Genomic DNA, 14,675 nt, shown 5'->3' with positions numbered 1-14,675 from the left:
GTTTTCCATCTCTTGGTCCTTATTTTGTGTCTATTAGTGGCTGTTTTTTGTCCTTTTCTATTGGGTTTGTATCTTTTTACAATTGTGTTGCGTCTCTTTGCAGATGTTGTCTCTTTTTGTGATTGCTTCATGGTTCTTTGCATTTGTTTTATGTCTGTCTGTGATTGTTTTGTTTCTGTTTGTAGTTTTGTTGTGTCTCTTTGTTTTGTGCCTCTGTTGTTGCCTTTTAATTAATCTTTTGACTCCTAAACAAGAAATATAACCACTAACTTCATAGAGAACCTGAGACTCTGAGGTCCTTTGAGCTCTTGAGTCCACGGTAGAACTGTGGTCTTTCTATAGAGCTGTCTGACACACAGACCTGCCAGAAAACTACCCACAATCCTCTCTGTCCTGTCCAACAGACTGGACTTTATGTTTTGCTGGATGTGTTGTGTGTCCTCACCTCTTTGTCGGAGATGTACAGGTGGTCTCCTCTCAGCACCACGTACCGGCTCCTCCACAGCTCTCTGAAAATCCCTCGACCGCAGAACTTCCGGATCCAACCCACCTTCTCCGGCTGCTGGACCGCCGGCGGACCCGAGTCCTGGACGCCCTGAAACCCAACAGACAGAATCAGAGAGGAACCAGAAGAACCACCACATCAGATCTGTAGTCTACAGCAGAAAAAAAAAACCCAAAAAACGAATCGATACTTTAGGAAAAACTGCTGAGAGGAACAAGGACGGAAAGGATGGAGGAAGAGAACAAGAGTAGGCAGGAAGGAAATAAAATGATTTTAAAGAAGATCCATTTAATCACAACCCTCCAAAGAGAAAGTAGAGAGGAGGAAAGAAAGAAGCGAGAAAAGAAGTATCAGGGGAAATAACAAATAAAAATGTTGAGCGATGAGAGGAAACGAGACAAAGAATAAGTGAAGAGGAGGAGAAACTTCAACTCTACAGCAGAAAGAAGAAGTGGGAGGAAGAAGATTTATTACAGAGGATGAAGAAGGATGGAGGAAGAGGAGGATGCTACAGATTAAAGCTTCTGAGGCGGGAGAGGTGAAGAAGAGTGAAGATTAATGAGTGACGGATGGAGGAGTGTTAATCTTCATGATCATGTTTGTCGTGATCTCTGCTCTCTGTCACTCTGACCTACTTTAATTACATAACAACACGAGAAAAGACTCAAAGAAGAAGAAAAATGGGCACAATGTCACTGAAAAATACAAAAAAACAACCTGAAAGACTCAAAAACAGCCACAAGGATACAAGAAATTACCTGAAAACCCCTCAGAGAGACAGAAATGACAACGTTAGACACAAACAACAACCCCAGAGAGACAAAAAAGTCACAACTAGACTAGAAATTACCCCATGAAGATGAACAACAACCTAAATGACACAAAAAGAACTTAAAAAAGGCGCAAAACTACTCAAAGGTGCAAAAAGACAGAAGAAAAGACCTCAAAAGCACCTCAGAGACAAAAAAACAGCAACAAACTCAGAAGAAAAACACAACAGCAAAAAGACAAAAAACTAAAAGTGGAGACTTGAAAAAAAAATTCTTATTTAGAGAAAAAAAAAAAGCGACAATGTGACAAAAACAACCTCAAAGGGACAAGAAATTACAACAAAGACTCAAAATACCCAAAAGTAAGAAAAAAAAACAACCCACACAAGATGTAGAACAACCTCAGAGATGCAAAACCAGCTCAAAAAGGCAAGAAATGACCTCAAAGAGATGGAATCACCTCAGACACAAGAAAGGACAACAAAGGCTCGAAATAAAATAAGCTTATATGTAAAAAAAAAAAAACAACTTAAAACCACGCACAACTACCTCAAAGATACAAGAAATCACCTCAAACAGACAAACCTCAGAAATGAAAAATTACAACAAAAAGACAAAACATTGAAACTAAGAATCAAAACAACCTGAAAAAACAACAAAGACTCTAAAATAAAAACTGCAAAAATGGACTCAAAACAACCTCAAAGTGACAAACAGCCTCTGCAAAGAGCCAAAACACGACCTTAAAAAGACAAGAAATGAAAAGAAAAAGTCCAAACATGACTTCAAAAGGACAAGAAATTAAAGGAAGAGTCAAATCAGCTAAAAGGAAACTATGTCAGAAATACAGAAGTCAACCTCAAAACACCTGAGGGGTCCAAAAAAAAGCCTGAAATGACCCCAAACAGCTAAAAAAAACACAACAGTAAAGACTCACAAAAATTATAGAAAAAAGCAGAAAAAATGAATAAAACAGAGACTTAAATAAACTCCTCAAATACCCAAAAGAAAACCTCAAAGAGACAAGAAATGACAAAAAAGACTGAAACCTGCAGATGCAAAAAAAAACTACCCCAAAAAAAGGCAAACAAGATGCAGAAAGAGACAAGAAACTGCCTCAAATGGACAAAAAAACAACCTGAGAGACAAAAAACACCCTCATAGAGACACAAAAAGCCAATAAGAGACAAAAAAAATTACTTCATGGAGGGAAAAACATAAAACAAAGTCACACTCAAAACTACTGCAAATGCAAAAAAAATAATCCCAAAAAGGTGCAGAAAGAGACAAATTTTAGCAGCCAACAAACAACCTGAGAGACAGCAAAGACTCAAAACAAATGCAGACAAAAAACTTCAACAAAAAAGAAAAACAATTGAAAGCAAAGGCTTGAAACTGTCTCATAGAGACAAAAAACAACCTCAAAGGAGACAAAAATGACAACAAAGATTCAAAAAACAACCTCAAAGAGACAAGAAATGACTGCAAAGACTCAAAAACCAACCTCACAGAGCCACAGAGACTCGATGTCATGAAGTCAGAAAACATTCCAGCAGCAACAACCTGCAGCTGAACTTGTCTTTAGCAGCAACAGACTATAAAATGTACTTCAGGAGGTTCAATTCTTATTTTCATCTGGTCCCGACTGAAACTTTTCCTGCTTGAATTAACCAAACGTCAGATTTCAGTGTTTCTGTTGCGGCGATGAAGCTCAGGAGTCACACAGAACTCCTTCATGTTTCACTCAAGCAAAGTTCCTTTTGTGTTGTTTTACGGTTTTATTCTGCTGCTGACTGTAAAACACCAAACTGTGATGAGAAGATTTCATATCTCATTTCAAAAACGGACTAAATCTGAAGCAGGAACATCTTTAGTCACCTAAAAACATCTCAAAACTGGTATTTTTCTTTCTCACGGTTGAGCTTTTTCTGCCCCTCCAGACCTTCTGATGCTTTCACTTCATGTCTTGAACCTCACATTGACGTTTTTGGTTCTTTCACTGCAGCACAACATGAATATTTGTTTTTAAATGTTTCTTTAGCTTCTTTAAATCATCAAGTTCTGATCCAAAAAAAAAAAGTAATTCCACTCCTCAGACTGAGAGTGTTCATGACACAAACCCAGAATTAAAGCCGGATGTGATCAATAAACACGTTTGAACTTGTTTAACAGGATCAGAAGCTTCATGATTAATTATTAAACACATTCACACGGAATAAAATGAGAGGAAACCTCGCTGAGCTGCTCTCAAACAAAGACTCATGAATGGGAAGAAGAAGGTGGAACGTTAAAGCAGCCGTCCGTCCTCCACAGCATCAATATTGATGATGGACCTGCGTGCTGATCGGACTTATTGATCACGTTCGCGCCGGGTGAAGTGATGAATGGTGAGCGGCTGAGCGGTGAACGCGGACCGCAGCAGAACCTCCCAGAAACGGTGCAAACCCGAATGGACCTCTGAATACTGACCCGCCTGCTCTGGCTGCTTTTCTTCATCCTCCCTCCGCACGATCACACCGACGGGGAGGAGGTTCGGTCCGGTGCCGTCCGGCGGGAGCTGCAGCCCGGCACCCCCGGTAGCTCCGGTCCCGGTAGATGCTGGTGTCGGTGTCGGTGCGTCCGCTCGGTCCGCCCCGGTTCTGCTGCTTCTTCTTCTTCTTCTTCTTCTTCAGCTCCGCGTCTGTTGTCTGAACCGAGGCTGCATCATCCTCCCTGCGTGTGCGCGCGCTTCGGAGGCAGATGCTCCCCTTCTCTCTTTTCTCGCTTTGTGCACGCGCTCTCACACGCGGACGCGCACGGTAGCCTAGATACGGAGAAAAAGGAGCTGGACAGCGACACCCAGCGGCCGACCAGTGTCACAGCAGCGCACTGATGGATTGTTAGAATGGAATAGAATAGAATAGAATAGAATAGAATAGAATAGAATAGAATCCATTCATACAATCAGATTTTTGTTAAAGTGCATTAAGAAATGTGCAGATATAAATTAATAGAAATGTCGAGTGTCGCTGTGGTCCTATGTTGTTGGGGGCAGTAGTCCCTGGGAGGGTCTCCCAAGGAAATCTGGTCCTTGGGGAGGAACCAGACAAAGAGCAATTCATAAAACCCTGATGAAAGGCAAAAACAAGGAGAGCCACCATCTCACCTGGAAGAGGGAAACCGGGGCCCTCTCCTGGATCCAATCCCAGGAGGGTCTTCACTGGAACCTGAGCTGGTGCCCGCGGTGGAGCAGTGCCAACTAGATATTGAATTTCCCTTCTGGGATAAATAAAGTATATTTCATTTCATTTCATTTCATTCATATAGTTGGAACCAAACTCCTAAAGAAGGGTTGGACTCTGTCTTTTTCCCAGAGTTGCCCAGGGTGAGTGTGGGGATTCTCACAAGCTCCCGGCTGAGCACTGCTTTGGTGGCGTTCTCCCCAGAGAACGACAGGGTCGCCTCTCAGCGACTGCATGTTGTGGAGGAGAAAACGCTGGCTGTTGTTTGTTCTTCTGCACCAAACAGCAGTTCAGAGTACTCAGCCATCTTAGAGTCTCTGGGTAGTATCCTGGAAGGGGTGCTGCCTGGGCACTCCATAGTCCTCCTGGGGTACTGCAACACTCATGTGGGCAATAACGGACAAACCTAGACGGGGGTGATTGGGACGAACAGCCTGTCTTATCTGAACCCAAGTGCTGTTTTGTTATTGGACTTCTGTGCTGGTCATTGATTGGCCATAACAAACACGATGTTCAGCCATAAGGTGGCTCAGAAGTGTACTTGGTACCAGAGCACCTTTCACCAAGGGTCAATTATCAACTCTTTAGTTGTGTCATCAGACGTGCGTCCCTATGTCTCGGACACTCGGGTGAAGGGAGGCATAGAGCTGTCAACTGATCACCACCTGGTGGTGAGTTGGATACGATGATGAGGAAGGATGCTGGACAGACCTGGTAAATCCAAGCAAGTAGTGAGGGTGAACTGTCTGATGGAGACCCTTCTCCGTGGGGTTTTCAACTCCAGCATTCAGAAGAATTTCTCCTGCATTCCAGTGGAGGTTGGGGACGTGGGATCTAAGTGAACCATGTTCAAAGCCTCCACTGCAGAAGCAGCAGGGTGGTGCTTCCCATTTAAGAATGGGGACCAGAGTTTGTTCGCGGTAACACATTTCTTAGCCTCCCCAGGGAAAGTTTAATCTAGGGTGCTGGAAAGGAGGCTGTCAAACCGTGGATCCAGGAGGAGTAATGCGGATTCCATCCTGCTCATGGAACAGTGGACCGGCTCTTTACCTTTGCAGAACTGTTGAGGGGGTTATAGATGCTCGATCAGCCAGTCTACGTGTTTTTTGTGGATTTGGAAACGATGGTAGTATAGTGCAGCACATTCAGCAGATTTGAGGGGTCTTGCAAAAATAAATGAAGGGAGAAAATACACAAAAATATTTCATATTCTGGGAATTACTGGAACCACAGAGAAGTACCTTGATTATTTTTTATTTTTTTAAAATCATCATGAACTCCAGTAGATTCTTTGTATCCGCCGTCACAACGTAACAGTTCTTACGTGTCATAAAGTCCACAATAAAATTTAAAATTGGAGTCTAAAGGTCAGACGGTACAGGTTTCATATCCCATTCATATCTCAGCCGGTAATAAACAAAGCCAGCATAATATTAATAATTAACCAGTAACAGGTGAATGAATCTCAAAGCAGATTCTGACATTGCCGAAGCAGGACGCCATTAAAAGGAATAAGATCTCTGACTGAACAACACTTTTTTTGAGGAATTTATGAGTCAAGCTGAGGGGAAATTACATTTGGTGAGTCTTTGATCAAGAAACAAAATTGAAGACAGAAAATGGCTGACAAAACTGCCCTTGTGGAGGATTTCCTGAGGTGTAGTGTGTGTGTAGATATTTTCAAAGATCCTGTGTCTCTGAGCTGCAACCACCGTTTCTGTTCGAGCTGCCTCCAAGAATTCTGGGAACAAGCTAAAAACAAAAACTGTCCCATTTGTAAAAGAAAATCCTCGAAAGACAACACAGGAATAAACTTTTCACTGAAGGAACTGGCCGACATCTTTGCTGGGAGACAGAAAACTGGATCGTCTGAGACAGAAAAAGTAGAAAACAAAGTCGTGGTGTGTAATAAACATCCAGACGTGCCTAAACTGTTCTGTAAAGATGAAGAAAGAGCTGTTTGTCCTGTCTGTGAGTTTTCTCACCACCAGAGTCACAAAGTGGTTCCTATAGAACAAGCAGTCAGTGACCTGAAGGACCAGCTGAAGTCTGACTTAAAGTCTCTGAAGGACAAAAAGGACAAATGCAAACAAGTGGGGGAAACATACAACGCAGTGATTCAACACTCCAAGAAGCAGCTGTTGTCCACAGAGAGGCAGATCAGAGCAGAGTTCAACAAGCTCCACCAGTTCCTGAAAGAGGAAGAGGAGTCCAGACTGGCAGCTCTGAGGGAGGAAGAGGAGCAGAAGGGGAAGACTATCAGCGCAGAGATGAAGAGGATTCAGGAGCAGATCTCCTCTCTGTCACACAGCATCTCTGCTGTTGAAGAAGAGCTGCAGAAACACAACATGGCGTTCCTCAGCAGTTATAAAGACACTCAGACCAGAGCCAGAGCCCAGAGCTCACTGTCAGATCCACAGCCGCTCTCAGGAGCGCTGACAGATGTGGCCAAGCACCTGGGCAACCTGTCCTTCAGAGTCTGGGAGAAGATGAAGGACAAGGTCCACTTCAGTCCTGTCATTCTGGACCCAAACACCGCAAACCCCTGGCTCTATCTGTCTGATGATCTGACTAGTGTCAGATATGGCGACCCGAGGCAGCAGCTTCCTGACAATCCAGAGAGATTCACCAAGTATGTCACTGTTCTGGGCTCTGAGGGCATCAGTTCAGGGAAACACAGCTGGGAGGTGGAGGTGGGAGATCACCCGAGCTGGAATGTGGGTTTGATTAACGAGACAGTCGACAAGAATGAAAAATCTGCTTCACTAATACATAGGTGCTGGAGTTTAGTGCATCGCAATGGGAAATACACGGATGTTGTTGGTCAAACTGTTGGAATAAAGAAGAGTCTCCAGAGGCTCAGAGTCCAGCTGGACTACGACCAGGGGGAGGTGTCCTTCTACGACCCCGAAGACACGACTCACATCTACACTCACAGAGACAGTTTCACTGAGAAACTCTTCCCATATTTTAATATTGGAAGGTCTGGTAATGCCAAAACCACTGATATTAGAATCTGTCACGCTGAGATTCCCTGTGATTGTCAGTGAAGTTAGTTCATTGTTCAAACTCTTACCTTTTTCAGGACTTTCATGTTACCATATGCAGAAGGTCTTTTGGGGTCAATTGGACCCCAAGAAAGATAAGAGCAAAATATTTGTTGGTATTCATTATAGACTTTCATACTATGTTAAATACATTTTTGGTTCCAAATGCATGAGAAATATCGCTCTCTTTATATTTTTTAGAAAAAAATCTACAAAAATATATTTTTAAAAAAATACCTGTCACCTAAACCAAATGGCCTGGGGTCCAAATGACCCCAAAAGTCCTGAATAGGACTTTAAAAAAATGAAAATGATGTCAGTTGCATTTCCCTCTTAACTCATCATCACACATCAAACCTTCATTCTTCATCTTCATATCATTTATTCTGTCTTTAATACAGATTTGATGCTACTGCATTGTTTTTTAAAAGGGCTGAAACTACATTGTGTGTATCATTAATTCAGTGTCTGAGAAGTACGAGGTCTACGAAACACTGAAACTGTATCACGTCATCAGTTTAAAGGTGAAAATTGTTTAAACGAACTGAGGCTGATTATTTAAAATGTAGTTTATTATCCTGTTTAGCAGCATCTTGACTCATCAGTTGTCACGTTTTTCAGTTTGTGAGATTTCTTCATTTATTATTGAGTTATTTTAGCCTTGAAAATGTTTTAATGTGATTTTTTTTTTTGCACCTCAATGTCAAGAGTGTCAGTGAGTCAAACAGCTTTCTGTCTCTGACTGATTATTTTTATTTTGTTCTGCAGCAGAACTGATTGGTTGTTGAGCATCACATTCTTTTCGTGTTTTCATGGAAACTCACTGAAAGCAAACAGTTGTTTTCACCTGGAAATATATATTTTTTTGAAAGACTTGAGCCCTCAATGATTTTTTGGATTTTCTTCAGTGACATTTTATTTCAGTTGGAAACTCCTGTTTTTATCATCGTCTGACTCTAGATGGAATTCTCCAGAATATTTTCTCCTGATATTCAATAAATACTCTGATTGTGTTGTAATCTGACTGATTTATTGGATTTTAACTGACGTGTTGAGTTTGCGCAGTCAGTTGAGTCAAGCAGATTAATCCACATGAAACTTTGTCACATCAGCAGGAGACAGATTTACAATCAAAGATGATCCTGATCCTGATCATCAGCATCTTCATTGTAGTCAATCAAAATTATACATCTTCATAAAGTCACCACAAGATGGAGACAGAGATTTGTTCTTGGTCTCGTGAGCAGTGAGTATTTAAATTTCTCTCTCTGACTCTTTTATATGTTGCTGTTCTCTGCACAGGTTGATAAATAAATGTATTGTATAGATTTGGTGGCAGGTTAGAGAAACTCTCTGTTTGCTTCCATAAGCTAATGGAAGTCAGTTACAGTTTTGATCGGCACACTGCGTCCTGAGATGATTTATGAAGAAATGCAAGTCCTACAGTAATAAGAGTCACACTGGATGAAAGAGGACAGAAATTCATTGAATGCATTAAGTGAAAGAGATAAGGATAATACACTTTTTGCAAAAAAAAAATGTATTTGATCAAAATTTAGAGCTGCAAACCTGCAAGACTAGTTTGGTGTCAAAAATCGTGTCGGATTCTTTAAGAATAAGTCCGCGGAACAGTAATAAGTGTGCTTTCTAAGATGTTGATGTTGTTCTGACTTCAGTTGCAACATAAATATTTAATAACACATAGAAATTATTTTTTGATTATTATATATAATATAGGGCTGCAAGGTGACTTGGTGGTTCGCACTGTTGCCTCGCAGCAAGAAGGTCGCCGGTTTGCGTCCCGGTGGGGGCACCGGAATCTTTCTGTGTGGAGTCTCCATGTTCTCCTCGTGCAGCGTGGGTTCTCTCCAGGTTCTCCGGCTTCCTCCCACACAGTCCAAAAACATGTTGAGGTTAATTGGTGATTCTAAATTGTCCGTAGGTGTGAATGTGAGTGTGCTTGGTTGTCTGTCTCTAAGTGTAGCCCTGTGATAGACTGGTGACCTGTCCAGGGTGTCCCCTGCCTTCGCCCTAAGTCAGCTGGGATAGACTCCAGCCCCCCCACGACCCTAATAGAGATTAAGTGGTGTATAGATAATGGATGGATATATAATATATAATATACATAATATAATCTATAATATAATATATTATTTTTGATTGATTCTTTAATACATTTTAGTCACTGAGTCAACAACATGTTTGTGACTGTCATCTTTGACAACGTGTAATGTTTTAGTTGTTTCCAGCTACATGTAAAATAAATGCAGACAGACGAGGTTTACTTTTTAATTTATCATGAGATAAAACGGAAACATAAAGATAAAGTCGTATCATCGCCTCAGGCTTCTTTGTCTTCTTTCTTCTTGTCAGCACAAAACTCTGCAGAGACACAAAGACCGAAGTCAGTAGTTTGTGTAGATTTAGATGCCCTTCATCCACACTTCATCACCAGGAGCCACAATTCATAAACAAGGGAAGAAAACTGTGACTGATCCATGTTAGTCTGTCGTACATTATCTGGCAGTTATGAGATCTTTTTTCTATAAGAGACTGTACTAATAGTTTTTACAGTTTTGTTTTTTTTGTTTTGTTTTTTTGCAGTGGTATTTAGCTGTTAACAGATATTTCACCTTCAGTACTTCATTTTCCAAAATACAGGTAAAACACAAGGCTCAGTTTGCAGCATGTGTAAATGCCTGTAGAGACGTGTACTGGGGAAGGTAAGGAACCAGTTCAGAAGTTGCCTGAAAATCTCTGGATTTTTAAGATTTCTGGAGCATCATATTGATTCACTGATTGTTGTCAGAAAGAAAAAAATATCTAAATAAGTAATTAAATTAAATCTTTGTCAGGCAGGCAAACACAGACAGTCTTCTTCCTGAAGGGGCCGTGGACAGCAGCACCTCAGCTGTATGTAAAGTTGAACAAGCCTACTTAAAACAGAATTTTAAGCAGGAGTTACACAGTCGTAGTGGAATGAACCATCTTTACAGTGTTTGGAGCTGAAAACCTTATCAGTGGCACAATCTGGGAACTTTAGCAAAGGTGGAACATTTTGCCTGCTATATTCTGAGGGTGTTTTAGGGACGTTGTTGAGGAAACATATGAAAGAACATTCCTCTATAAATCAGCATTTGTGTGAATATTGCGAGGGATAACGATCTAAAAATGTTATTAGCAAACATCTTAAGAACATCTCTTAAATACTATGTTTCAGAAGAACACTCTGGGATCTGAATAAACACTTCCTGCTCAAAACATTAGCAGCAGAACTTTGAAAAACTTTCTAAGAACATTTTGGAACAAAAAACTTAACCTGCCAGTTGGAGTCTTGTAGAGAAATCATGTGTCAAAATCTGCTCAGTGCACCCAACAATACATCTTCATTATCAATGCATCATCATGATCAGTGCGCTTCTTCTTTAACTCCATGAACTCTCTGAGGACACCCATGTCCCCTCCTCTTCCCTTCTCTCAGTTTACACCCTACATCAGTAAACATGGATAAACAAGATAAGAGATGTTGGAATCCTGTGATCTTTTTAAAATACCATTGATTTTATTTTGTCTCCTATTTGTTTTGTGTAAGAGCAGCAAAATCGTGGTGATTGGGTTGACGTTAGTAGTTACAGGATCACAAAGGATTTGTAATTTATTCATGAAATCTAAAATTTCCTCAAATTTTGCTGTATTTAAAGGCCCTGTCTGTTTCTGCATCACCTCTGATAAAGTGGTTCAGAAGCTGCAGCTCTTTTAGTCTGGGCTTGTCATTTCTGGTCATTAGTCCCTAAAGCTGGCTAGTTTTATGTAAGCTGCAGCCAGAAACACAAATATGTCGAGTTTACTGTCACAGAAACATGACTTCAGTGGTTAATAAACATATTGCTAGTCAGCGAGCAACAGAAGGTTAATCATGGTGGTTATTTTAGCGTCTCTCTGACCTGCCGTCCCGTTGTAGGTGAACCACGTTGAGACATCAAACTTCAAACACTCCGCCATCTTCTTGTGGACGATCGCTGCCGCCTTCAGGTCATCGGCATCCTGGTGTTTCCCTTCTTTCCCTGTCAAAGAGCACAACAGGAATTCAGACTGAGAGCATCATCACCATTAGGACGCCTGGTGTCTCGGTGATGTTTAGTCTCACTGTAGAAGAGCAGCATCCTCCCCGGCGTCCCCTCGAAGACGCCGCTGTAGATGCAGAGCAGACAGTCGGGACAGGACTGGTAGATATCTGCTCGGCCCTGATCGTCATACGCAGACAGAATGCCGTCAAGCTCCTTTGTTCCTGGAAGGAGGAGATTCAGAGACAGAAATCTGTGAAAAAAGGCAAAAAACTGAACCCAGGTGATGGAGGCATCTCCTTAAAACCAGACATCTGCTCCTTAGCTGTCTGGAGTTGTTAGAAGGTGGGTTTTTATAAGTTTTGGATGGAGCTTGAACTAAAATACTACTGCATAAAGTCATTTTTAATGGCTCTGTATTGGCAAAAACCCAAGCCTTTGTTTACATCTGCTATCATACAGGTCTAATACATTTGACTAAGTTTCTTAAACAAATGCGGCATGATTGATCAGGGATTGATTATAATATAAACCGACCACATTAGACATTTGTCTTGTGCTGATGTTGTAAGCCTCACACATAGTACAGGCCTTTAAAACAACCATTACATTTGTCATTGTGTCATATATCTAGTTAATGTAGTTTTGGGTTAACAGACGTATGCTGGCTGTCATTAGACATCCCAAAAGTCTTTGTCATGGTGCTTCTTTACTAGCTAAACCCCCACAATGCTCCCTGCTCACCAACACAGAATTGGCGCCTCCTCTGGTTTCTGCAGTATGAAACCAGGAACTCCATCCATCCATCCATCCATCCATCCATCCATCCATTATCTATACACCGCTTAATCCTCACTACCAGGAACTACAGCTAATCTACAATACTTTATTATTGAGGTAAACTGTGTCGCGTATCAGCAGATTCAAAATATTAAATGGCTCACATCGGATCAGTCGCAAAAGAAAAGCAAACAAACTTTAGTCCTGTCTGGACTCGACCCCCCTACAAGACATGAAGAAGAGTTTAGAACCTTGTTTCCACAGCAGGAACCTTTCCTCTGAAACCAGAACCAGCTGAAGTTCTTCTACCCATGTTCCTTCTGAGGATCCAGGAACATTTTACCTCCATAACAGCTGCACAAAGCAGACGTGGATATAATGTCTTCATAGCAGGTTGTTGTTGTTGTTGTTCCGGTCATTTTGCATCTCTTTGTGGTTGTTTAGTGTCTCTCTGCAGTTATTTTGTTTTTATCGCTGAAGTTGTTTTGTGTGTCTTAATGGTTGTTTTTTTGTCTCTTTGTTGTTGTTACTTGTCTATTTGTGGTTGTTTTGTGTCTGTTGTGGTTGTTTTATTTTTTTGTGTGATGACTTTGTATCTCTATGTGGTTGTTTTGTGTCTCAGTGTGGTTGATTAGTGTCTCTCCTGGTTGTCTTGTAGTTATTTCGTGTCTCTTTGTGGTTGTTTTGTGTCTGTTTTGGTCATTTTGTGGTTGTTTTGTGTCTATTTGTGATTGGTTTGTGTCTCTTTTGTTGTTTGTTGGTTGTTTTGTGGATGTTTTGTGGTTGTCTTGTGGCTCCTTTGATTGTTTTGCAGTCATTTTGTGTCTCTTTGTGGTTGATTAGTGTCTCTCTTCGTCATTTTGTAGTTGCTTTGTTTCTCCTTGTGGTTGTTTTGTGTCTCTTTGTGGTTGGTTTGTGCCTCTTTTGTTGCTTGTTGTTTGTTTTGTATCTCACTGTGGATGGTATTGTGGTTGTCTTGTGGCTCCTTTGGTCGTTTTGTGGTCATTCTGTTGTTGTTTTGTGTCTCTTCGTGTCTCTTTGTGGTTGTTTTGTGTCTCAGTGTAGTTGATTAGTGTCTCTCCTGGTTGTCTTGTAGTTATTTTGTGTCTCTTTGTGGTTGTTTTGTGTCTCTTTTGTTGTTTGTTGGTTGTTTTGTGGATGTTTTGTGGTTGTCTTGTGGCTCCTTCGATTGTTTTGCAGTCATTTTGTGTCTCTTTGTGTTTGATTAGTGTCTCTCTTGGTCATTTTGTAGTTGTTTTGTTTCTCCTTGTGGTTGTTTTGTGTCTCTTTGTGGTTGGTTTGTGCCTCTTTTGTTGCTTGTTGTTTGTTTTGTATCTCACTGTGGATTTTTGTGGTTGTCTTGCGGCTCTTTTGGTCATTCTATGGTCATTTTGTGTCTCTTTGTGGTTGGTTTGTGTCTCTTTTGTTTGTTTTGAAGCTCACTATGGATGTTTTGTGGTTGTTTTGTGGCTCTTTTGGTCATTTTGTGTCTCTTTGTGGTTGTTTTGTGCCTCTTTTGTTGTTTGTTTGTTTTTTGTTTTGTATCTCACTGTAGTCTTCTGTGGTCGTTTTGTGTCTCTTTGTGGTTGTGTTGTGTGTGTCCAGTCTTTTTGGCGACTCACCGGGCTCGGTAAGCTCCAGGGTGTGGTTGGACTTCTCAGGGTCAGGAATCGTCATGTTGATGCGAAAGATGANATTTTACCTCCATAACAGCTGCACAAAGCAGACGTGGATATAATGTCTTCATAGCAGGTTGTTGTTGTTGTTCAGGTCATTTTGCATCTCTTTGTGGTTGTTTTGTGTTTCTTTGTGGTTATTTATTTTTGTCGCTGAAGTTGTTTTGTGTGTCTTAATGGTTGTTTTTTTGTCTCTTTGTTGTTGTTACTTGTCTGTTTGTGGTTGTTTTGTGTCTGTTGTGGTTGTTTTATTTTTTTGTGTCTGTTTTGGTCATTTTGTGGTTGTTTTGTTTCTCCTTGTGGTTGTTTTGTGTCTCTTTATGGTTGGTTTGTGTCTCTTTTGTTGTCTGCTGATTGTTTTGCATCTCACTGTGGATGGTTTTGTGGTTGTCTTGTGGCTCCTTTGGTCGTTTTGTGGTCATTCTGTTGTTGTTTTGTGTCTCTTTGTAGTTATTTTGTGTCTCTTCGTGTCACTTTGTGGTTGGTTTGTGCCTCTTTTGTTGCTTGTTGTTTGCTTTGTATCTCACTGTGGATTTTTGTGGTTGTCTTGCGGCTCTTTTGGTCATTCTATGGTCATTTTGTATCTCTTTGTGGTTGATTTATGTCTCTCTG

The 14,675-nt window shown here is 41.0% G+C and overlaps 3 protein-coding genes across 3 annotated transcripts in view; 1 reads left to right on the top strand and 2 right to left on the bottom strand.

The window, feature by feature from the left end:
* The window catches only part of LOC103368511 (pleckstrin homology domain-containing family O member 1-A-like), a 25,158-nt gene extending 21,387 nt beyond the window's left edge, over positions 1-3,771 (bottom strand). Inside the window, exons 1-2 of the mRNA XM_008296914.1 lie at positions 3,745-3,771; positions 446-595 (exon numbers count right to left, since the gene is read on the bottom strand). Of these exons, the coding sequence (XP_008295136.1) occupies positions 446-595; positions 3,745-3,771 (177 nt within the window). The remainder of the gene's footprint in view (positions 1-445; positions 596-3,744) is intronic.
* Positions 3,772-6,115: 2,344 nt separating this feature from the next.
* LOC103368523 (tripartite motif-containing protein 35-like) lies at positions 6,116-7,546 on the top strand. The gene has a single exon (XM_008296926.1). It carries the CDS (start codon positions 6,116-6,118, stop codon positions 7,544-7,546), a length of 1,431 nt encoding a protein of 476 aa, XP_008295148.1.
* A 2,272-nt stretch (positions 7,547-9,818) lies between these two features.
* On the bottom strand, positions 9,819-14,074 carry LOC103368510 (saxitoxin and tetrodotoxin-binding protein 1-like). Its single transcript, XM_008296913.1, has 4 exons — positions 14,010-14,074; positions 11,691-11,831; positions 11,488-11,607; positions 9,819-9,925 (listed from the first exon to the last, which is right to left on the bottom strand). The coding sequence occupies exons 1-4, from the start codon at positions 14,062-14,064 to the stop codon at positions 9,885-9,887; spliced, it is 357 nt and encodes a 118-aa protein (XP_008295135.1). The 5' UTR covers positions 14,065-14,074; the 3' UTR covers positions 9,819-9,884.
* Between the last annotated feature and the right edge of the window lie 601 nt (positions 14,075-14,675).

This window comes from Stegastes partitus, unplaced genomic scaffold (genome assembly GCF_000690725.1).
Source record: "Stegastes partitus isolate 25-593 unplaced genomic scaffold, Stegastes_partitus-1.0.2 Scaffold1166, whole genome shotgun sequence".
Classification (NCBI taxonomy): Eukaryota; Metazoa; Chordata; class Actinopteri; family Pomacentridae; genus Stegastes; species Stegastes partitus.
This window is presented reverse-complemented; position numbering and strand designations above follow the sequence as displayed.

What these genes read in the sequence shown, in the direction of transcription:
- LOC103368523 (XM_008296926.1), top strand. Translation starts at nt 6,116, where the DNA reads ATGGCTGACAAAACTGCCCTTGTGGAGGATTTCCTGAGGTGTAGTGTG.
- LOC103368510 (XM_008296913.1), bottom strand. Translation starts at nt 14,064, where the DNA reads ATGACGATTCCTGACCCTGAGAAGTCCAACCACACCCTGGAGCTTACC. An exon ending in GAGGATGCTGCTCTTCTACA is followed by an intron (nt 11,608 to 11,690) that starts GTGAGACTAAAC and finishes GCTCTTTGACAG; the next exon opens with GGAAAGAAGGGAAACACCAG. An exon ending in CACCTACAACGGGACGGCAG is followed by an intron (nt 9,926 to 11,487) that starts GTCAGAGAGACG and finishes GTGTCTCTGCAG; the next exon opens with AGTTTTGTGCTGACAAGAAG.